The following is a 25,230-nucleotide window of genomic DNA, read 5'->3' as shown; positions in this document are numbered from 1 at the left end:
CCACCCCCTCGTATTCTTACGGATTCATGGACAGCTGTGCAGGATTCACGGTGTCAATTCCTCCGGCACTACTTCAGACATTAGTCAAGTCCGTGCCACATCATACTGTGGCACTTCTGTGTGTTCGTGGGGACCCTACACGATATTAGGCAGGTGTACCAGTTTCTTTGGCTCTTCAGTGTGTAATTGGGTAAATAGGGTACACACTAGACACTTCACAACAGGTCGAAGGGAGGCAATGGCAGACCACCTCCAGTACAACCTCACAATGAGCGGTGGTGCCAAATTACAACGTCTACATCCCTACATTAATTTCCTAAGTACGGGACTCCTACAACCTGACCTGAATCAGTTTAATGCCCCCGTCTTGTGATCCCCTATGAGATTCCTCACAACTTCCGTCCACTCGCACAGACTCACCTGGCCTTGTTCGCCTCCCGTTGGCGCTCCTTCTCCCGCTGGGCGGCACCCCGTGCGATCGGGTCGACGACCAGCTTCTTGACGACTGCCCAGATGACGATCGGTGTGACGGTGGCGTAGAAGATGGGCGCTGGCAGCACCTCCTCGCACAGGTGTATGGGCATGACGTACGTCTGCGAACCGCGGCCCAGCCTGGGGAGAATTCGCAGTCACAGATACAGATGTGTACAGCTACTGGTACAAATGACATCTAAATTTTTTTAAGAGAAAAATCTGTTCTTGACACTGCATAACATGGTTCAGGAATACAAAGTGTATGTTTCCTAGATTTCCAGAAAACGTTTGGACACAGTGCCCAACTGCAAATTAATAATAAAGCTCTAAACATGTGCCATAAGTTGTCAGGTATGTGAGTGGCTTAAAGACGTCCTAAGTAACAAAACTCAATACACTGTCCTGGGTGGAGACTGTTCATTAAAGACAAGTGCGTAAGGGAGGTCTGGTAAGAAAAGCAACAAAAATATTTGTTTTGTAAACAACACACCTTACTTCTTTATAGAGTCTCCTCTGAGGTGTATACACTGTCAACCAATCCTCCAACTTTTTCATCCCTCTGGAAAAACAGGTTCTGTCAAACTCTGCAAAATACTCGTTGCCTGCAACTGTCACATCCTCATTAGATGAAAATATCTTGGCAACAAGCCAAAGTTTAACGTTAGGGATCAGAACAGGAAAAACTCACTAGAGGCCAAGTCTGGCAAACAAGGTGGACGAGGAGTCAAATTTGTGCCACTGTTATCGCTGATGCGTGGGATGATGCATTATTCTGGTGAAATAGCACTTTTTAACATGCCAACCTTGATCATTTGTCAGCCAACATAAGTTTCAAATGATCCCACACTGAATCATAATACGATCCAGTTAAGGTTCTGCCTTTTTCCAAGAAATCTGTGAGCGTTACTCCTTGCAACTCACAAAAAGACAGTGGCAATCACCTTAACAGCTCACAAAGTGGTCTTTGGCTTTTTCGGTTCATTTCCACCAGCCTTTGTCCACTGTTTTGACTGCCGCATTGACTATGGAGTGTAATGATGGATTTCTTCGTAGTCAATTCTCTGTGCACGATACTAGGTGCTCGCTCAGTTGAAATGCCAACAATCTCATCGATCACACGAATTTTTATATAGCGGTCTTGCATTACCGTACCATAGGTTTTGCCAACAGCTGGTGACTTCAGCTGCACACCGAGAACATGCTTCAAGATCTGTGGTTGTTCAACCGTGTTTAAATTGATTAATACAAAAATAAATGTTCTCCAATGAGAGTGCAGAGTCCATGTGAAATTCCTGAAGTACAGTTTTGATATGTGCAGTAGTCAAACACTTCAAATGAATATGTTCTATAACAGCATGAAACTCTGTTTGCCCCATTTTCAATCACAGTCAACAAACTTTAAACAATTCAGACGGCTATCGTCAATGAACTGTATGTCGCACATTTTCAAAATGTCTCTATACGCTCCTCGGAATACTCAAACTTTCCAACCGTGAAGGTGCAACAAAAATGTTCTCTTCTTTCATGGAAATTTATCAGACTCATATCACTGTCATATTGGCAGCAGTGTTCCAGGGAAGTGTGATAAGACCACTTTTGTCCTCTATACACATGCACGACAGGACAGACTGCAGTTTGCAGCTGTTCACTGAGGGCACTGAAGTGTACGGGAAGTGTCGTCACTGAGTGACTGTAGGAGGATACGCGACTACTTGGACAGAATTTCTATGTGGTGTGATGAATGACAGCTAGCTCTAAATGTAGAAAAATGTAAACTAATGTAGATGAGTACAAAAAACACTTTGTAATGTTTGAATATAGCACCAGTGGTGTGCTGCTTGACACAGTCACATCGATTAAATACCTAGGTGTAACGCGATACGAAATGGAATGAGCGTGTATCGTTTGTGGTGGGAAAGGAGTGTGGCAGACTTGTATTTATTGGGAGAATTCTAGGAGAGTATAGCTCATCTGTAAAGGAGACTGTGTACAGAAAAGTCTCACAACCCATTTGCATGTACTGCTGAAGTATTTGCAATCCCCGCCAATTCAGATTAAAGGAAGCAATTCAGAGGCTTGCTGTTAGATTTGTTACCAGAAGGTTCAATCAGTGTGTAATTATTACGGAAATGCTCACTGAACTCGAATGGGAATCCCTGGGGGAGGTGGATACAATGCTCTTTTCATGAAATAGTGTTGAGAAAATTTAGAGGGAGAGCATTGACGGCTGACAGTGAAAAGATTCTACTGTCGTCAGTTCACGGGTCGCATTAGGACCACGAAGACGAGAGGCATTAGGGCTTGTACAGGACAATACACAAACCGTTTTTTCCCCTCACTCCATTTTCGAGAGGAACAGGAACGACCGGCAGCATGTAAGGTACCCACTGCCGTGCACCGTAAGGCGGATTGCAGAGTATCTTTGTAGAGATATAATATTTTGCACTGCATGTGCAGAAATGGTGGGCTGAGCTTCATCTCAAACCGACACGAGACCCTACATTGGTAGAAATGTTATGAGGTAAATCCAAACTATGAGTTTCTTTACTGTATTAAATCTTTAAACTGTTGGTAATTATAAGCATATAAGACTCTTATGATTTGTTTTTTTAAATAAATAGCTTTCCTACTTTTTAAATTATCTGAACCGTGCAAGGAGTTAAAGTATCTAAGTGAAATATGTAGTGTGACAAGAGATTGAAGCATTCACAGTCCTGCACTTCGCAAGTGATTTCATGTTACAAGACTTACGAGGGCTATGCCGAAAGTTTTTAGTAGCCCGTAAATCGTAAGGCGGAGGACAATGGGGTTGTTTTCATTCGAAAGAGTGATGTTTTTCAACCTCGGGACGTGTGCGCGCAGCCCCTGTCTAGCGACGAACCCCCACAGGCAGTGCTGAGTCAGAGACGGTGCAGGACGGAGCTTTCAAGCTGTGACTTTCGTGCCACGATTTTTTACGGTTATAAAAAGGGTTTAAGTGCTGAAGAATGCCATTCTCCTTTGCTGCATGTTTTTGGTGAAGCTTCGCCTTCTAGGGCCACAGTTGGAAATTGGTTTCGCGAGTTTTCGAGGGGTCGGCAGTCGATTGAAGATGAACCTCGTCCCGGTTGGCCGGCAACGGCTGTGACTCCTGAAAACATTGATGCTGTGAGGAAAATGATCAAAGGAGATCCACATCTTACATTTTGCGGCATTGAAGGGACCCTAAATATTGGATCGACAGCAGCACAGACCGTCGTTTGTAGTCACTTAGGCCTTACTAAGAGATGTGCCTGTCGGGTGCCACATTTCCTGACAGAAAGCCAAAAGGAGGCGAGAGTGGACTGGTGTCGTTTCGTGCTCAAAAAATTCAATGGAGGGAAGTCCTGAGACACCTACAATATCGTCACAGGTGATGAAATGTGGGTCTACCATTATGACCCTGAAATGAAGAGAGAGTCTTCTGTGTGCTGCTTTCCAGGGGAGGAACCACCCACAAAAGTTTGTCGAAGTCGGAGCTCTGGAAAAAAGGTGGTGGCAACTTTTTTCACAAGGGTCAGGCATCTCACCTATGTGACCTCACATACATGTTGTACAGTCAATGCCGAATGGTACGTGAACAGTTTTCTTCCAAAAGTCATCGCCACATGGGAGTCACAGCATCCAAAGCCCAAGAGTGGGCACCTCCTGCTGCATCACGACAATGCATCTGCGCACAGGGCTGCCAGAAGAATGGACTTTCTGGAGAAGAAAAAAGTGCGAGTGTTGCCCCATCTCCCCTATTCACCTGACCTGGCCCCCTGTGACTTCTTTCTGTTCCTTCAGATTAAGGAAAAAATTTGAGGGCAGCAGTTTTCATCAGATGAAGAGGCCATTGCAGCGTACAAGAGTGCACTAAGTGACATCCCAAAAAAAGGTAGGACTGACACATTTTCTAAGTGGTTTCAGAGAATGGAAAAATGTATACATGCTAATGGAGAGTATTTTGAACAGTTGTAAACATTTTCTGCACATAATTCTTTTTTCACACATTCTGCTAAAAACTTTTGGCATAGCCCTCTTAATAGTAATATACAGAGCGTTTCAAAATTACACCGACAAACTTCGAGGGGACATAGAAACTGTCTCGAGAACAAAATGAGGATAGAAACCAGTGTCTGGCAGTATCATCTGACGACGCTACATAGTGTCGAAGTTATAGGCACTGACACCTGTGTCTCTTCTACAGCACGCTTTCTCCATTTTTAGAGGATGATGTATGGACCAATACAAGAAAAAATGTCCAGTAGACATGCATACCTTAAGAGCTACTAGTACTTGTTCATCTTCACTACTGTGAAACACACATCGTCTATCGGACAAGTGTTCATAGCTCCTTAGGTAAGCATTTTAGTGCCCACGTCTACTGGACATCTTTTTCTTTTTTTTTGGCCCATACAACCACCTCTGAATGTTGCCTACCCTACAATTTCAGCACCAACAATACTAGGATATGTAATCAGTCAGAAGCAGCATACTGATTTTTGCTTGTAACTTTCAAACTGTTCATTTCTGGACCAGGGTCCCTTACCTCAGATTGATAGTATTTACCCTTCCCCATTACCCCTGAAAATATGCACCATCATGGAATCACCCTGTATACACATACATTTATGTGAGCCAGTGCCTTTAACTTCGATGCCCTGAAGCACCATCGGACGACATTTCTGGACGCACATTCTTATTCTCATTTTGTTCCTCGAGACACCTTCTGCATACCCTCGAAGTTTGTCAGTGTAATTTTGATACACACTTTATGTTACAGGGATTTATAGTGTATTTCAATTACTCTTAGTTGCGTGTTACAACATAACGTCAAATGTATTCTTAATAAAGGTCTTTTTACTTCCATCTCGGGCCAAGCACACAAGTGATGCAACATTCTGACGGCATTATATTTCACTGCAGCAGCGATAGGCACTGAGGTGGCCACCGCCACAAATTTTGCGACAGCTGGCATTCACAACAAGAACTTGTCGTTCAGAGATGCAGACATCTGAGTTCACTGTCTTAACTAAAATACAACTGCAAAAGTTAAAATAGCTAAGTGACTAAATTGTATCATGTAGTACGTCATACTAAAATCATTTACTAACCTTTCAGTTCCACTGGAGAACAGACATACTGATTTGTTACGTACGAAATACCTCACTGTGTGATAATGTCGCACTCAGAATGTGTACCTGAGGAAGATTTTGCACTGTCACTGAAAAAGTTTTAAATTAAAGTGATATTGAGGCCATTCATTGCTTAGGGTTTAGAGAAGCTTAAGGACAAGCAACGGTTACCGAAGTACAAAGTGCACCAAATTTATATGTCCGGCAAACTAAATCGAGAGAGGAAAAAGTGTCGTATCTCATTAAGGAAAGCTCTGGAGAGAAGGGTGAGAAGAATTGTGGTTCAAGTTGAAAAGAGTAGTTGACCATGCACTGGATAGATAAGTGTTTCGTGCAGCAGTTCGCAGTGGGAGGGACCCTCTACGGTATACAGTGTCTTTAAGGTAACTTCTGAAGAAACGTAATAAAATAAGAGGAAACTTCTCTCGGAAGGAAAAATATAAGTGTCCCCTTCTCCCAGGCACTATTCAAGTGTGGCACGGACGAGGAATAGTCTGAAAGTGGTCCTACGAATGTGAAACTCCCTGGCAGATTAAAACTGTACCGGACTGGGACATGAACCTGGAACTTTTTCTTTTCACAGGCGAGTGCTCCACCAACTTCTGTGAAGTCTGGAAGGTTGGAAATAGGTTGCGAGTTGTGCTCGGGCAGCAGCACCTGCAAAGGGCGACGGACCTGTGTCCGACACAGTTCTCACCTGCCGGGAAGTTTCCTATCGGTGCAAGCTCCACTGCAGAGTGAAAATTTCATTCTGGAAATTCTATACGCGAATTGCAGTGTGGTCGCTCAGATCCAGAGGGAACAGATACGCAATACTCACTTGAGCTTGAGAGAGACGCCGACGGGCAGCCCGACGGTGACGGCAGCCGACACGCTGCTGTGCTCCGACACCTTCTTCTCGCAGCCCACCTCCACCAGAGCCCCGAACGTGCCGGCCCTGGAACCGAGCGACGCTACAGTACAGATTTTGGGGTCACGTCGATTTGGGGGGGAGGAGACCAAATAGTAAGGTTAATCGTGAAATATCTAACGAGATTCACACAGGACACTCACCGTAGTTTAATTTTGTTTAAAATATCTGGTAATTCTCATTTGACATTAAAAATTCTCTCTCTTCCTTACTGCAGCATCACAAACTCGTTTTAACTATCGAAAACTTCACGGTATCAAAAGTTTTTTGTTTTCCTAAGCCATTGGAAAGCTGTTTCCGTGGTGGGCTCTGCACGAGATGGTCCTGCATCATTTTCTGAATCTATAGTTTCTTTTGTTTCACTTTCTTGCAGTTCCTACTGCACGGTGTGGGCAGTTGTGTCCGTGCTACGAGTCAGTGCACGCACAGACTAGACATTACACACACATTTGCTCACGGTTGATAATCTAGATAATTGCAAATACGTATGACTGAGGTCCAGATAATTGAGTCTCCACTGTATTCATAAACAATTAGTTGTTTCACATTTAAATATGTTCATATTATATACATTTAGATTAACACTGAAGCATTTTATTTAAATTTCTGTAATTTCATTTTTATTAAGAGTTTCAAAGAAATACCAGCAATTACTATCAACAATGGTGTAAACTTATTGATTTTATACACTAGCGGCCATTAAAATTGCTACACCAAGAAGAAATGCAGATGATAAACAGGTATTCATTGTTCAAATATATTATACTAGAACTGACATGTGATTACATTTTAACGCAATTTGGGTGCATGGATCCTGAGAAATCAGTACCCAGAACAACTACCTCTGGCCGCAATAACGGCATTGATATGCCTGGGCATTGAGTCAAACAGAGGTGTACAGATGCAGCCGTCCATGCAGCTTCAAGAGTAGTGACTGGAGTATTGTGACAAGCCAGTTGCTCGGCCACCACTGACCAGACATTTTCAATTGGTGAGAGATCTGGAGAATATGCTGGCCAGGGCAGCAGTCAAACATTTTATGTATCCAGAAAGGTCCATACAGGGCATGCAACATGCGGTTGTGCATTATCCTGCTAAAATGTAGGGTTTCACAGGGATAGAATGAAGGGTCGTAACACATCTGAAATGTAACGTCCACTGTTCAAAGTGCCGTCAATGTGAACAAGAGGTGACTGAGACGTGTAACCAATGGCACCCCATACCATCACACCGAGTGACATGCCAGTATGGCGATGAGGAATATACGCTTCCAATGTGTGTTCACCGTGATGTCGCCAAACACGGATGCAACCATCATGATGCTGTAAACAGAACCTGGATGCACCCGAAAAAATTACGTTTTGCCATTCGTGCACCCAGGTACGTCGCTGAGTACACCACCGCAAGTGCTCCTGCCTGTTACGCAGCGACAATGGTAACCGCAGCCATAGTCTCCAAGCTGATAGTCCATGCTGCTGCAAACGTCTTCGAACAGTTCGTGCAGATTGTTGTTGTCTTGCAAATGTCCCCATCTGCCGACTCAAGGATTGAGACGTGGCTGCACGATCCGTTACAGACATGCGGATAAGATGCCTGTCATCTCGACTGCTAGTGATACGAGGCCATTGGGATCCAGCACGGCATTCTGTATTACCCTCCTGAACCCATTGATTCCATATTCTGCTAACAGTCGTTGGATCTCGACCAATAAGTCAGAAATGTGATGGTACGCATTTCTCCTCCTTACACGAGGCATCATAACAACGTTTCACCAGGAAAGGCGGGTCACCTGCTGTTTGTGCATGAGAAATTGGTTGGAAACTCATGTCAGCATGTTGTAGGTGTCGCCACCGGCGCCAACCTAGTTTGAATGCTCTGAAAAGCTAATCATTTGCATATCACAGCATCTCCTTCCTGTCGGTTAAATTTCGTGTCTGTAGCATGTCATCTTCGTGGTGTAGCAATTTTAATGGCCAGTAGTGTATCATATCTGTGTTCTTCTTCATTGTGAACAGACTTGGTACAAGCGTAATTGTAAATTGACTGCCTGGATGGAAATGTGATGTCAAATGGGCACTCTAGGTGGAAGAGCTGCTGTAAATGGAGCTACCATGTTTTTGTATTACTGCTGAAGGCAGAGGTATCTTTTGTTAATCATTCAATGTGCGAAAATATTAGTGAATATAATTGTTTCAATGTTATGAAACTTTATTCCATCAAAAAACCACTGGCAGCAGACAGCGATACCACCAAAAAGATAACAAGCGCTATTTTATAACTCTAGATAAGGGCGGGGGTTTTTATGCGACATCCTTTAAATAATGATCATCATCTTATTAGAAGACTAATCACTGAAAATTAAGCTCTGAAGCTGAAGGGTAATTGATGACTGTTTTTTGTCTAGGGTGTGTAATGAGCCACCCAAGTTTCATCTCCGGTCACAATACAGCTCAGGAAACCCTCACCTTCCAATTCGAGTCACTCAAGAAGCTTGCAGGTGCTACTGACAAGATTTTTCTTGTGGTGTTCAGTCAGCTTTGTTCTGACCCATCTTGCGCACAGTCTCCTGTATGCCAACATGAGTGGCTAATATGAGAGTTCTGGAGAGTTGTGGAAACATCTCAGAAATTTTATCTACTGTCAATCGGCAGTCATCATGAACACTTTCCTCTATCTTTTGCACCAACTCGTCACTCAAAATGGAAGGTCTTCCACTCCTCTGTTCATCACAAACAATTGTTCTGCCTCTACTAAAATTCCCGCACCGCTTAAACACACACTTTATTTTGTAGCACATTCGGCAAAAATAATTTTGATCTGTGGAAATATTTTGGTAGGTGTTGCTACAAACGCGAGTAGGATGTGGATTACACTTGGTGGCATTTCTTTCAGACATCTTTCACGCAACTGGATATTACAGCGTGAGCTTACATATTACCGTGTTCCTTTGAGGCTCGCTCTGGTCAGAGAAGCTACCCCAAACCCTCACAGTGACCAACCCTTAAAAAAGCCTGTTACGGTTACAGTACATTTACTTTCCGAACATGCCTCGTATTTTGAAGATTTTGGAAGGGTTCGAGAGTGAACAGTGACACCCAGTTTGGCTGAGAAATAGGACAAACCAGCAACCAAAATGAGTATGGTACCACTGGCATTTGACCAAAATTAGTTAGGTTTTGTGATACTGCCAGCATGGGAATGTACACTACATATTTCAGCTTTTTATGAATCTACCACATTTGAATAGAAGATTGCCTGGACACATTTGCAGCCACAATTGAATTGATGTTAAAATTGGACAATTACTCAAAAATAGTTTACATTTTTGCAGGAGCAGGTAAAAGTCCAGATGTGTTTCGTGCAGCAATGTTGTCAACACTCACTGCAGATACGACAGGAATGACAGGGAGTGTGTGAGTTGCTGGTTCTACGCAGCAAAAGAGAGAGCAGTGGGCAGACGACATGATTTGAAGCATGAGAAAGGAATACTGCCACATTCTCATGTCAATATCAATGCATAATCTGCTATGTATTCAGAAAAAAAAACAGCTACGTTCAGTCCCACTGTGATAACAACCTCGGAAATTGCAACATATTCAGAAAAAACAGCCAAATATTTGTGATGACACAGATTATAAATTTTATTGATTCTGGTATACATAAATACATGGTCTCTTTTCTTACCTCTTGCATGTTAGGTGAAACTATCATCCCAGATAATGATTTCAATGATTATTAAAATAGTGATACCACACACCACTGGTTAAATAGCATACAAAAAAGGAAGTGAAGATAAAAATTAATGTAAACCACTCCTAGTTGTTTACTCTATTACTCCTTTTCTTATCAAATGTGGAAAATCAAGTAACTGTGTAAGCTTAAGGATAGGTATAATGTAAGCTTTTTTAGGCAGATACTTTATATCAATAAAACAGTTCAAGGAAGCCTATGGCTCAGTTGGTAGGAGGTCTCTATTTGAAATACTCAATGAACTGGGCCTAAATAGTAAAACCACAGCTCTAATTAAGCAAACATGACATAATCATTAATTCTAAAGCAAAATTCAGATGGGTGAAGTTTGGAAGAGTTTTGAGATCAAAACTGGAGTGAAGCAGGGAAGTGGTCATTCCACACAGCGCTTTAACCGTGTTCTAGGAAAAGTCACGGGGGAATGGAGATTGTCATTAGGAGAAAGGCAAATCAATGAGAGAGTCACATTGGGTTATGAAAGTGGCAACCTACAAATAGACTGCTTAGCATTTGCCGATGACCTAGCAATTAATGAAAACTAAACACTGAACTACTGAGAGAACTAACAAGTTCTAGTATCTAGGAGAAGTAACAGAACAAGACATTTCACAGAAAGAAGACATTAAAGCAAGAGTTAATAAGATGAAAATAACGTACTGTCTTACTATGGAAATAAGTACACTGTCCAGTCACTTAAATGTGACCACCTGTCAAAAGCTCGAATGACAACCTTCAGCAGTGTGGACCGCTGGGAGACGTGTAGGAAGAGTGGCAACGACGTTCTAGAAGATGCCGAGAGGTGTGTGAAACTGTGCAGTTTCCAGTGCTGTGGCAAGCTGTGCTACGTTTCTCAGCCCGATGGAGGTGGTCCCACTTACTTTAGACTGGGTTTAAACCCAGGTAGTTTGGTGACCAGGGAAGTACAGTTAACACATCCTGGTGCTCTTCAAAGGTGCGCATCACACAGAACTGTCCTTCCGGCAGATGCCACCGTGCCGGGGAAAATCAAACTGCTCGTAGGAGTGGATGTAGCCTCTGAGAATAGATACGTAATTGTGTCGATCCATTGTGCATTCCAGAATTAAGAGGTTACCTGAGGAATGCCACGTAAACATCCTCCATACCAGGGCTTCCCAACGTGTGGTCCGCGGACCCCTTAGGGGTCCGCCAGCTCTTTCTAGGGGGTCTGCGACCACCTTTCACCAAATCGTGTAAAATAAAGAGTAAAATTATTCAATAAAAGTGTGAAAATCAAATTCATCACTATTTTTTTCTTTTTCATTTGAAAAACAGACTTACTTTTACTTCAGGTCATATTCCCAAGCAGCCTTTGCGGTTCCTAGGTGAGAACGCATACATAGTTTAGTGCCGGAGAATGCGGCATCTCTGATCGACTGTTTCGCAACAATATGGGGGTCGTTTGTGTGCCGGCTCACGGCGCTAGATGCACTGAAACCTTTTACGCGGGGAGCGAGCTCTGTCGACCAACCACAGCACTCTCTGGCACGTATGCGGCCCCAGGCATCATTAAATGTTAAACTTGCTTTACCAATGCAGTGATTTTTGACCAGTTTATTACTTCTAACATGGATCGGTGCTGAATTCAGGATAATTGAAGAAGGGTGCAGTTTCTCCATCGCCTCCACAACAAGGGAAGTTTCCAGTTGAAATGAATGAGAAGGGAGGAAGACCAAAGGAAGAACAATCACAGGAACCTCCACAGCCGGATTTATTATGTGAAAACGCTGCAAGTACTCCATTGGTTGCAGTATCCTATGGCAGTGGAATAACCGAGAAGCGTAAGTACAATGAAAGCTAGTTAGAAATGGGCTTAATGGAGACAAAGGAGGGTAAAGCTCAATGTGTAATTTGTGCGCGAGTCCTTCCGAACAGTCCAACGGTTCCAGTTAAATTGCGCCGTCATTTTGAAGGTACTCACCCTGATTTCACAGCTAAAGACAACGATTTTTTCAAAAGGGACAGTGCTGAACTACCTGCTTCTCAGCACTGCATGAAAACTCACGCAAGAACAATTAATGAAAATTCATTACAAGCTTCTTTCTCGATTAGTTATCGAGTGGCAAAAACAGGCAAAGCTCATACCATTGCAGAAAATCTCATAAAGCCGTGTGTTAATTATATTGTTTCTCGCATGCTAGACGAAAAGGCAGTAAAGCTTGTATCTCCGGTGCCATTATCAAACAGTACTGTCAAGAGACGCATTGTTGACATGTCAAATGATGTGAAAGACACTTGTTTCTCGCACCCAACACAATAGATAGATGAATCCACTGATGTTGCAGGATTAGCGATTTTATTGGCTTTTGTCTGTTATGAATATTCTGGATATTTTGAGAAGGACCTCTTATTGTGCAGACCACTACCTGCCAACACAACAGGTGCTGAAATATTGCGTCTACTGGGTGATTTTTTAAGGACTAACGAAGATACGAGGTCTAATTGCATAGACGTGTGCACAGATGGCACATAAGCTATGACTGGTCCTACAGTCGGAGCAATAACGAAAGTAAAAGAAAACGCCAACAACTGCAGCAGTAGTCATTGTGCCCTCCACAGATACGCTTTAGCTACGAAACAAATGCCCGTTTTGTTCAAGAAAGTTTTAGACGAATCCATTCAAATCATTAACTACATAAAATCAAGGCCGTTGAAGACAAGACTTTTCACAATACTGTGTGAAGATATGGGAAGCCTTCATCGTTCCCTGCTTCTCCACACGGAAAAGTCTTAGCTTTCCTTTTGGAGCATAACACCAAATTAGCAGACCTTATTAATGACGAAAGTTGGCAGTGCACACTTGCCTATTTGTCAGATATTTTCTCCAAAATGAACGAAATGAATATTTCACTCCAAGGGCAAAGTCAAACATAGGTCACTGTTATCGACAAAGTTCGAGCATTCAAGAGGAAAATCAATTTTTTGGCAGAGAGTGTCGAGGAGGGGGAGGGTCGAGTGTTTTCCTCTTCTCAAGGAGTTTTTGAAAAACAAAACATTGGCACTTGGGAAGAATTTGTTTCATCAAATCCTGGAACATCTCCAAAGCTTAATGTCAGTGTTGGAGCATTATTTCCCAACAGCCGAAGATGAGAAGCTGCAGAAATACGAATGGGTGGTCAGCCCATTCACTGTATCCAAAAAGCTGAACATTCTATCATCAAATCAATATGAGTTGTTGATAGAAATTGCCACAGACCCTACCTTGAAATCAGTTTTGACATTGACGGTTACTCACACTTTTGCATCCATTAGGATAACAAGAAATACTACCCCTTTGCTGAAAAGGCAAAATGTGTACTTCTTCCGTTCACCACAACATACATGTGTGAATCTGGATTCTCGATCTAAGCTGCCCACAAAACTAACTACTGAAGCTGTCTAGATGCGGAACGAGACATCCGTCTCCAGTTGTCAAGAACTGAACCCAACTTTTCAAAATTGTGTCAGCAGAAGCACCCTCAACCATCACATTAGGATTCCCTTATTATTCCTACAGACTCATCTATAGTAAAGAAGATAGCATTTTTCTTCGTAGATGCTCAGTGAACGTACCTGAACTATTACTCTGTAGATATTTTGTTTCTGTCTTCTATCATTTACAAAATAATTATTAATTGAATGCTGTTGGCATTGATATTTTTGTTACGAAAATTAAAAGGATCTCTAAAGCTAATTTCTTTTCTTTATAATATATTCCGTCCTCTCAGTTTAAAATATGGCCTGCCTATACTTAAATTACAATTACTTGCTATTACTCTGACACTATATTGCGACAACTGGCTGCGAGCGTAAACAAATGAGGACTTTTCACGTGCCACCGTGTAAAACGTAAACCTCCTCTGCCAGAATTGTTTCCTTTGAGAAAAAAAGTCTTACGTTCTGTGAAATGCTTTGTCTTCTTATATAGAAATAAGAGAGAGTGTTTGTTTGTTTTCCTAATCTGTTTACAGTCGAGGCTGATTGCCACGATATAGTGTCCAAGTAGTAGTTGAAGATGTCAGCTGTGGCTAAACTGTTGCCACGCCGCCTGCCAGTTGCCAGCTACCAACTGACAGTGACACTGTTGCAACGCCGCCAGCTAGCTGCCGGCTATGGACTGACAGCTGCCGTTCAGTAGATACACAAAGACGTAAAAATAACTAGACTTTCCGAGCTGTTTACATGGGCCCGAAAATCGATTGTGGAACTGGAAAATGGCTTTATAAAAGCAGATTTCCAGAATCGATTTTGAAGTGTTTACCTGACCAACCAAAAGCAGAACTGGGACATCAGCTTACGAAATCCGGTTTTGGAAACACACGTAAACTGGGTGAATGTATTCCCACACATTGCACAGCAGATGTCACAATAGTCCTTTAAAGGCAATTCCTTGGTCTCTTTTCTTTCGTGATGTGTTTGTATCCCGAATCATGGGTCTGCCTCTTTTCTTCACAGCCGAGCAGTCTAGGGCGCCATATTGTCGTGGATTGCGCGGCCGCTCCTGCCGGAGGTTCAAGTCCTCCCTCGGGCGCGCGCACACACACACACACACACACACACACACACGACTGTTACGAAATATGCATCCTCCTTACACAACAGTACCCAAACAATAGAAGTGAACAGACCACAAGCGGCAGCTTGTCAACAGCGAACAGTTTGGACGTGACATTGATTGATTGCTCTTGGAGGAAGGCAGCTCCAACGTGTGAAATGTCAATTACCAAGTAATTTTAATCAGGCTATAGTGTGTTGAACAAAGGGAGTAAATCCATTAGTAATCCACTAGTTTGGATACAGTGGGAATTCAAATTGGATCGTTAATTTCAAGTTGTATTCATTCATTTCTAAACTAAAGACTACTGATACTTTGTGGGGGGGCGGGTCATTGGGAACGTGGCACTTGCATTAAGAAGCCTTCAGTTCCCATGGGTTTCACTCTGAAATTTAAAGTTACTGTGCTCTTGCCTGACTAGGGGTCCGCCATGTTCCTTCTTACGGCCTGGATCCTTCTGAGAACTGTTGCGAGGTCTTTCCTTTCAGACTTTTTGTACTGCACACGCCAGTGGCCATCTGTCCGATGCAGCACAAAATGGGACTGATATGAGAAGGCCACCAGTCACCAGTCAGTGGACTTCCAAATGTAATATTGGCAAGCAAACTCCAGCCTTTGTTGCTGCCAGCAGTCAGCACAGGTGCAAAAACCAGGCAACTACTGTGGAGACCCATACACAGCAACATTCGCTGAACAGTCATTGAGGAGAAACTGTTTGCAGTTCCTTGCTTAATCTAGGCGGTTGGGAGGAGGAGGAGCAGATGATGAAGGAGAAGAAAATAAATTGCAATTTTGATTAGTCAGAATATCTTATAAGTAAAATTTTCTCAAGGTGCCTGAGGACAGGGGGACAAAATGAGAGTGAGTGAGAGAGTGAGAGAGAGAGAGAGAGAGAGAGAGAGAGAGAGAGAATTGTCTTATATTCAGGGTCACATTATATTCCAGTAAATACAGTATCTCTGTAGCCAAACACGCTGTAAATTACGTGTAAATCTGACATCTGTTGCACGCTACTTTCACGATGACAGAATTATAACAGCCGGCAGTACCCGTAAGCGAATGCGGTACGCCTCTGGAGGAACTCGACACATTTTTACGTGGCAGTGAGCTGCAGCGAACGCACCTGGCAGCGGCCCTCAGCTTCATCTCGCGCTCCTCCATCTTGCGGCTGTAGCTGGCACCCAGGTACGAGTGCGGCACACCGAACTGCAGCGTGCACGAGGCGTGCGACTCGGGCGTGTCGCGCACCACCGTCGTCGACATGGCCGACTGCGGGCCCACTCGCCATGTCAGGTAGCCCACGGTGTGCCGGTCCAGCTGCGTCGCGAGGGCTGCGCGGTCGCACGGGGCGTAAAGTAAGAGCATCGTGATTTTGTACTCGGGGGTAGCTCGTAACACAGTGAGAAGTGTTGACTGCACAGTAGCTCACAATAAGGACCAGCCAGAACATTACGACCACCGACCTACTGTCGATATAAACCCGTCAGGGCGATAGGAACGTCACCTGGCGAGGAACGACTGCTAGCCAGACGCGTGCACGGTGCGTGTAGTATCGGAGAGCACGTCGTCAGTGTGTAGAAGGGGGAAGGTGTGCAATCCGAATTTGACCGACGGCAGACTGACGGCCCAGAGGCTCGGCACGGGCGTTTCGGAAACTGTGCCACCTGTCAGGTGTCCAAGGTGTGCTACGACGAGTGCCTTCGACACGTGGCGAAACCGGGCGAAATTACGTCCAGAGGTTGTGGGGTCAGGCGGCACCCCTAAACACAGGTGTCACACATAGTAGGCTGGGCAGATTGGTAAGACGAGACAGGAGACAAACTGTGCCGGAAATAACATCGGGTTTCAATGCTGGGCAGAGTACAAGTGTGTCCGAGCACACAGTAACCGAAAATGCCTAACGACGGGCCTCCGCAGCCGACAACACGTGCGTGTGCAGACGATAACACTACGACACGGGCAACTACGAAACGGGCACGTGACCGTCGGCAATGGACACTGGCAGAGTGTCGCACGGTCTGACGAACCCCGATACCTTCTCCGTCGTACCAATGTGACGGCGCAAATTCGTCGTCTTCGAGGGGAAGAGCTCCGACACCTGTACTGTGGGACACAGGCAAACTGGCGGCACCCCCCTTATGCTACGGAGAACATTCACATCTGCGGATCTAGTGGAGCTCACGCGAGGCGCCTCGACCACCGAAGAGTATCGTGCACTGGTTGCAGACAATGTACACTCCTTCCTGGCAATTACGTTTCCCGACGGCAGTGGCATTTTTCAACAAGATAATGAGCCACGTCACACGGCCAAGAGTGTGATGGACTGGTTCAACGGACACAGTGGTGACTTCCATGTGATGCGCTGGCCTCCCAACTCACCAGATCTGAACACGATCGAACATATCCATATCCAGGATGCAGCTGAATGAGGCGTCAGAGCTCATCGTCCCCCATCCCATGAATGTATGGGAATTATGTGGGGAGAGAGAGAGAGAGAGAGAGAGAGAGAGAGAGAGAGAGAGAGAGAGAGAGAGAGAGAGTGTGTGTGTGTGTGTGTGTGTGTGTGTGTTGCGCCAATTCCCTCCAGCAACCAACTGAAGCTTCACTGCTTCTGCGCCATGATGTGTCGCCACTGTTATCCATGCCAAAGGTGGACATACTGGTTACTAGGCAGGTGGTCATAATGTTCTGGCTGATCAGTGTACAAGCTATGCCAAATTGAAAAGGAGGCCTTTGCTATAGTGGTGTCTTATCTGTAACCTCAGTGGGTGAATGTGTTTACTGAGATGGTGTGATGGCATTCCTAATTGCAGAACTGGAGTTATTGAGTTCACAGCAATTTCCTAATTTCTGGAGAGTTGTTTTTGCAGTTCGTTGCTGATGAATTCCTCCAGATCAGTACAAAGAGTGGTTATTCAATTTCTTCACACAAAGAGGGAGCATGCTACACAAATTTATCAAAAAATGAAAGAGATGTACAGCCAGCCGTGCATCGCACGATGCACATTATTCTGGTGGTGTCAATGCCCGACATAGTTTTCCAGTCTGCCATCCGATCCACATTTACACAGAACACAGTATGTGATGAAACAGTTTCTGCTTAACAATTTACGATCAGGTGCTAATGCATATGTTATGTACATGGTGTAATATAACTAATTAGCTTACCAGCCTGCAGGTAAAAGTAGTTAGCTGGAATCTGTAATTACCAGTAATGCATTATTTTGAAATCAGCATTTTGGTAATGGTTATGGGAAAAATAATTATGTATCTTTTGAAAACAATAAGTGAATACGTCATGTTAATGTTAGCATCAAATTCCAGCTTGTAACTAATAGAAGTTAATGACTAAAATTCAATTAATCCGTGTAAAGCCAATTAACAATTCATAATGTTTCACAACACGCGATATAATTAAATTCACATAGACTCTTAGGGAATCATGTTATTACAGATGACAGACTCAGAACGCCTGTAATTAATTTCGTAATTACACCTAGAAATTTCTGATATAAATAAATCACCCTTTTGAGATTCTCACAAAACAAAGTTTCTGCATAAACTGTGTGGTGTCACAAGGCTTAGGCCTGTCCCACCCCTCATTAAATCGACCAAGACTTATACAAATAATTGGTGTATGTGTGGATGGATATGTGTGTGTGTGCGAGTGTATACCTGTCCTTTTTTCCCCCTAAGGTAAGTCTTTCCGCTCCCGGGATTGGAATGACTCCTTACCCTCTCCCTAAAACCCATATCCTTTTGTCTTTCCTTCTCCTTCCCTCTTTCCTGACGAGGCAACCATTGGTTGCGAAAGCTAGAATTTTGTGTGTATGTTTGTGTTTGTTTGTGTGTCTATCGACCTGCCAGCGCTTTTGTTTGGTAAGTTTCATCATCTTTCTTTTAGATATATTTTTCCCACGTGGAATGTTTCCCTCTATTATATTCATATCATTAATTGTAAGAACAGTTATTATTATTATTATGTTCTTTAAGTTTGTTTTTGGGTTTTCAGAAATACTGTGGGAAGAAAGTTTATTTATGTTGCAGATAATGTGGAAGACGTTGCCCAACGATCACCATGAAAGTTCGACGTAGGGCAAGTGGGCAAGGAATAAAACGAATGCTGCAAACTACCGCCAGACACGGAAGAGCCCGGACTGCGAGGGCGTCGAGCTTCCTAGGTCGTTGTTGGACAACGTCAAAGGAAGAGATATTCTGCTTTCTCTTTGTAAACAGGTTGATTGAGTCTTGAAAGGTTCATGTAAAACGTGTAGGCAGGTGACACATTAGGTGGGACCCGATGCCTGTAATACTTACACAGTTATTAAAAAGTGTTAAATGGCAAAACCAATATTTCATCATTTATACAGATAAAAAGTAGTAAAGATATAGGACTAGAAGAATTGCAGCTTCAGAACGGAAAATGATACATCGCTCAGCAATGAAGGAGGACGTAAACAGCGGGCGTTACATGGTGAAAACAAATCAACTAATAAAATAGTAAGTCTGTAATTAAGCATAAAGTCACGTAACACTGCAACTGTGAACCTTGTAATCTTATTTCGCAGTCTGTAAAGTTCTGCAACTTATATTAGGACAAAAAGTTATTCATAATTAGTAAGAAATCTGTAATTTTGTGTCAAATATTAACTGCATTTTGCTGCTTCATTTTCGTCTCAAAACCAAAATACGAATACTTGAAACAATATTCATAATAAATGAACATTTGACAGAATGTTTTGTGATGCAATTTTCTAACTATAACTCGATAAATCTGTTTTGTGAACAATGAGATCAAAAGAGAATGTATTGTCAAGAGAGTATATAAGCGGTGCTGCAGTTTAAACAAAGAGAAGGTCAGGTTCTATTGTTATGCAAGGGAAGGTTTGTGTAACTTGTGTTGTTTGAGAAAATATGCAACTATCAAACTGAAGATTTTCTGGAGGTGACTTATTTAAGACACCTGATCGTCACATGTTGAGTTCTAAGGACTATCTGGAAGTGCATTCAGCATCCCAGCTTCTGCCATGTGGTGAAGATTTCTGTTGTAAAAGCTAAGGAGTCAGCCTTCTGAAGTTTACTTAAATTGCCAGCAACTTGTTATTAAGTTATTAAGTTAGTCAGTTTCTTTAAGTGTTGCGAAGTTCAATTAATTGATCGAAAGGTGACTACGTTAGATGTGTTATGAGGCAGGATTAGGTGAAACAAAGAGGAGGTGGTGCAGGCGCAGTTGAGCTGATGGCAACAAACAGTACAAGGATATGGAATGAAATTTCACATAAGCAAGTGTTAAATTGTGAAATGAGGAGGACAACCAGGAAGAACAGGAGCGTTACAAACAGAACAACAACGGACAGGAAACGAGTGACGGTGCCCACTATTCCGGTGATGTCAGCGTGATAAGGTAGAACGTGTAGTCGAGAACATACTCTAGCTCCGTCAAAAATTTTAATGGGAGGTCTTTAACACCCTCCTTACAGCCTCGATATTTACCCGACGTGACTCTTAAATCTCCAACCCCTTAAAACAACATCTGACAGCCCAGAGATTCCCTTGTAACAAGGAAATGCAGGGCACTGTCAGCAACCCAGAAGTTTTTACAATGACGCCTTTCTACTCTCTTCCTATGCATTAGAATTGGTGTGTCAATGTCGACGGCAATTATGTAATGTTGTACTGTTCGACACGAACCATAATCATAATGTTGTTAATAAGATTTCTTTATACGTAACTGTAATACCCTCCACATTTGGGCACACCTTACATAACCTTTTATAGATAGATTTTAAGCAGTTAGGCATACTGACCTAACATTGAAAATATACCGTATTTACTCGAATCTAAGCCGCACTTTTTTTCCGGTTTTTGTAATCCATAAAACCACCTGCGGCTTAGAACTGAGTGCAAAGTAAGCGGAAGTTCGAATGTATGTAGCGCTACACAGGCATGCTTTGCAGGTACAAAGATAAATACTGGCGCCAAAACCTCTGCGTCAGTAAATAAATTAAAAAAAAAAAAAAAGGGTGGAAGACGAGCTGTGTTTCCTCTGCCCCAAGTTTCGACCACTGCATTTTCATACATTATCCATCGAAGTAAGTACAAATTCCGTACTGTTCATCTTCGAATGTTGCGCAGTGTTTCAATGTACTATGAAAATCCGACTGGCAAGACTGTTGGGGATATTTGTCAATATGGCCAACACTACGTTCTGAATTTTTTCCTACCTGTGAGAAGAGATGGTTGCTAATAGGAACTTTCATGAATTGTGAATCACATGCAGTATTCTCTTCACCTTAAGAATAATACGAATATAAACATTTTGCCACATATTCTTTCGTGTTTGCTGCTATCTCATTTAAATTCTGTCTGCCTAATAAACTACGAAACTAGAGTGAGACAAAAGCAAACGTGGAAGAATATACATATCATGTCATGTTTATATTCGTATTATTCTTATGCGTAATAGTGATACAGTCAGAAATGCAGCACGGCAATTGACTAGATTTTTAAATCTAAGATGACTAATTTCTGTGCAGAATGTAATGTACTAAAGAGGCGCCTGCAAAGATTTTCAAACGGAGAAAAATTTTCGGTAAACTCTCGTTCAGAACATCTATCATACGCAGTCTATTACTTGGTTCTTGTTGATCATTATCAAAGAAAGCTGCGAGCGACGACAGGTTGTAAACACTCATTATCAGAATGCAACAAACAATACATGACACAGTACAATAATACATTTTCAGCTTAGAGCGACGTAAAAGAACGAAGATACTGGCACTTATCAGATAAAGCAAAATAAGCAATCAATTCAAACCAGACGAAGCACGTGAAAAAGGAAGGGTACCCGTATAAATACGGACGAAGCACCTGACACATAGCAATGGCTACCTGGTAAAGCATAGCTGCTAAGCTTACGTCTCGAACCAAACTACTGTAGCTGTATCATCATTCATTCGAACTAAATTGTGTCTCATATTACAATGGACCAACTTTGTTTCGATTTGGAGCTGCGGCCTAAAACTTTCCTCTCCCCTTGAATTTCAAGTCTCAAATTTCAGATGCGGCTTAGATTCGGGAAATTTTTATTTCCGTGATTTCAAGTCTCATTTTTCAGGTGCAGCTTAGATTCGAGTGAATACGGTAATACTACAACAAAAAATAATTTACACTCTACATAACTAAGGCTAAGAGTGGAATAGAAAGAAGTGACACATCTACACAAATTATAAGTTGAAGTACCCTTCAGTGTTTTTGTGTTTGCATGTGAAGGATAATCTCATGAACTACTGTTGAGATTTTGATGTATTTTTCACTAACAAATATACTGATTAACGAGAAATGTTTGTGTGTACAGCTTATTACCACTATAGCAGACAAACTGATAATTAGTCCTACCTGTGCACAACCAGGGTGGGTTGCTACTTAGTTCAGCCAAAAATCTTTGACGACCTACCCAGTGATAAGGAGGGAAACATTCCACGTGGGAAAAATATATTTAAAAACAAAGATGATGTGACTTACCAAACGAAAGTGCTGGCAGGTTGATAGACACACACACAAACAAACAAACACAAACATACATACAAAATTCAAGCTTTCGCAACCCACAGTTGCTTCATCAGGAAAGGGGGAAGGAGAGTGAAAGACGAAAGGATGTGGGTTTTAAGGGAGAGGGTAAGGAGTCATTCCAATTCCAGGAGCGGAAAGACTTACGTTAGGGGGAAAAAAGGACAGGTATACACTCGCCCACACACACATATCCATCCACACATACACAGACACAAGCAGACATTTGTAAAGCCAGAGAGTTTGAGAAGAAAGATTAAGGAAAGGCAAACCTACATTTCTAGCATTTGTAGACTTAGAGAAAGCTTTTGACAATGTTGACTGGAATACTCTCTTTCAAGGCATCTCTTTCTGAGGCATCAAGGGACCACCAATGTGGTACTGGAGGGCAGCATGGAGGCTAAAAATCGTAGAGGGAGACCAAGAGATGAATACACTAAGCAGATTCAGAGGGATGTAGGCTGCAGTAGTTACTGGGAGATGAAAACGCTTGCACAGGATAGAGTAGCATGGAGAGCTGCATCAAACAAGTCTCAGGACTGAAGACAAAGACAAAGACAACAACAACAACAACACATGCCAAGTGGGTAGAAACACCTAGAGGAGTTCAGCAAATGCTTTCTGCCACTGTCATTGATAACGCTACAAAATAAATGAAGGAAAACAATAGTAAGGATGTCAGTGCATTGGCATTTGCAGATGATGTAGTAATGGGGAGTTACACAGGAAAGAAGTCCAGGAGAGGCTGGCCACCTGGAATGAGCATCTAAATGAACAAGAATTAACAACAAATAAAAAGAGTTGCAATATCAATCAACAGGCAGAACTAGAAAGGAAACATTCAAATCAGTTCAGTTGTACAATCAGGTTCAGAAAGTACTGTGGAACGAACAAGCCCCCTTACATCAGAAGCAACTCTCCTCCAGTTGTACTTTATCCTCATTTAATGTGCGGGCTCGGAAACCTACACAATAATCAAACTGGTCAACAACAAACTGTGAGCTGCAGGAGCCGAACTACAGTCTAGGAAACAAGTGAGGATATGGTAAGAAATGAAAAAATAAGAGGAGCAGCAAGAGTGTAAAAGTGGTTCAAATGGCTCTGAGCACTATGGGACTCAACTGCTGTCGTCATCAGTCCCCTAGAACTTAGAACTACTTAAACCTGACTAACCTAAGGACATCACACACACCCATGCCCGAGGCAGGAATCGAACCTGCGACCGTAGCGCCTAGAACCGCACGGCCACCGCTGCCGGCAGCAAGAGTGTACATACCCTCGAAAGAAAAAGTGACGAGGACCTATTTGGAATGGTTTGGCCGCATCAAATGAATGGATGAGGGAAGGAAAGGAAAACAATAGCTACCCACAGATGTTGTTGGTAGGAAGACCAAGGAAGAAAGGGCTACACAATGTGATGGAGAAACAGGAGCAAACAGGAATTAGCTGAGATACAGTCCTGAGAGAAAACAGAACACAGGCAGATACACGTACTGTGTTTGTAAACCACAACCTGGCGATTGGAGGGTAAAACTAGTGATGATGGAATGCACAATTAATTAAATAATTTTGTTTACATGCAGGTACATAGCCTTCACAAATTTCATAAAAGGAAACACTGTCCATCATGGGCCGCACCTTCATATCTTACACGTTGTGCGATTGACCAATTTCGACTACACCGTTATCGAGCACATACACACCGACAGTATGTACTACGTCACATGTGAAGTCGCGTCCAAATTGAATTATCAATCCACACGTGAAGCCAGATGTAACGGACCATATACGATACAACTTAAGGATGAAAACACCGTTCGTTCACTACAGACTGCATCCTACCATGTCTGAATCACAACTATGGTTTAATGAATGGGAAGATGAAATTAATTCTTATAATGACCACAAATTTCATAATGGACCTTGCCGTTGGTGGGGAGGCTTGCGTGCCTCAGCGATACAGATGGCCGTACCGTAGGTGCAACCGCAACGGAGGGGTATCTGTTGAGAGGCCAGACAAACGTGTGGTTCCTGAAAAGGGGCAGCAGCCTTTTCAGTAGTTGCAAGGGCAATGGTCTGGATGATTGACTGATCTGGCCTTGTAACATTAACCAAAACCGCCTTGCTGTGCTGGTACTGCGAACGGCTGAAAGCAAGGGGAAACTACAGCCGTAATTTTTCCCGAGGACATGCAGCTTTACTGTATGATTAAATGATGATGGCGTCCTCTCGGGTAAAATATTCCGGAGGTAAAATAGTCCCCCATTCGGATCTCCGGGAGGGGACTACTCAAGAGGACGTCGTTATCAGGAGAAAGAAAAATGGCGTTCTACGGATCAGAGCGTGGAATGTCAGATACCTTAATTGGGCAGGTAGGTTAGAAAATTTAAAAAGGGAAATGGATAGGTTAAAGTTAGATATAGTGGGAATTAGTGAAGTTCGGTGGCAGGAGGAACAAGACTTTTGGTCAGGTGATTACAGGGTTATAAATACAAAATCAAATAGGGGTAATGCAGGAGTAGGTTTAATAATGGATAAAAAAATAGGAGTGCGGGTTAGCTACTACAAACAGCATAGTGAATGCATTGTTGTGGCCAAGATAGACACATAGCCCATGCCTACTACAGTAATACAAGTTTATATGCCAACTAGCTCTGCAGATGATGAAGAAATTGATGAAATGTATGACGAGATAAAAGAAATTATTCAGGTAGTGAAGGGAGACGAAAATTTAATAGTCATGGGTGACTGGAATTCGTCAGTAGGAAAAGGGAGAGAAGGGAACATAGTAGGTGAATATGGATTGGGGGGAAGAAACGAAAGAGGAAGCTGCCTTGTAG

The 25,230-nt window shown here is 42.8% G+C and overlaps 1 protein-coding gene across 1 annotated transcript in view; it reads right to left on the bottom strand.

Annotated features, from left to right (window-relative positions):
* The window catches only part of LOC124720272 (dnaJ homolog subfamily C member 11), a 135,017-nt gene that overhangs the window by 29,065 nt on the left and 80,722 nt on the right, over positions 1 to 25,230 (bottom strand). The window contains exons 7-9 of the mRNA XM_047245589.1: positions 15,945 to 16,152; positions 6,430 to 6,546; positions 421 to 612 (exon numbers count right to left, since the gene is read on the bottom strand). Coding sequence (XP_047101545.1) covers positions 421 to 612; positions 6,430 to 6,546; positions 15,945 to 16,152 — 517 coding nt within the window. The remainder of the gene's footprint in view (positions 1 to 420; positions 613 to 6,429; positions 6,547 to 15,944; positions 16,153 to 25,230) is intronic.

The sequence above is a fragment of the Schistocerca piceifrons genome, chromosome 11 (assembly GCF_021461385.2).
Source record: "Schistocerca piceifrons isolate TAMUIC-IGC-003096 chromosome 11, iqSchPice1.1, whole genome shotgun sequence".
Lineage (NCBI taxonomy): Eukaryota > Metazoa > Arthropoda > Insecta > Orthoptera > Acrididae > Schistocerca > Schistocerca piceifrons.
This window is presented reverse-complemented; position numbering and strand designations above follow the sequence as displayed.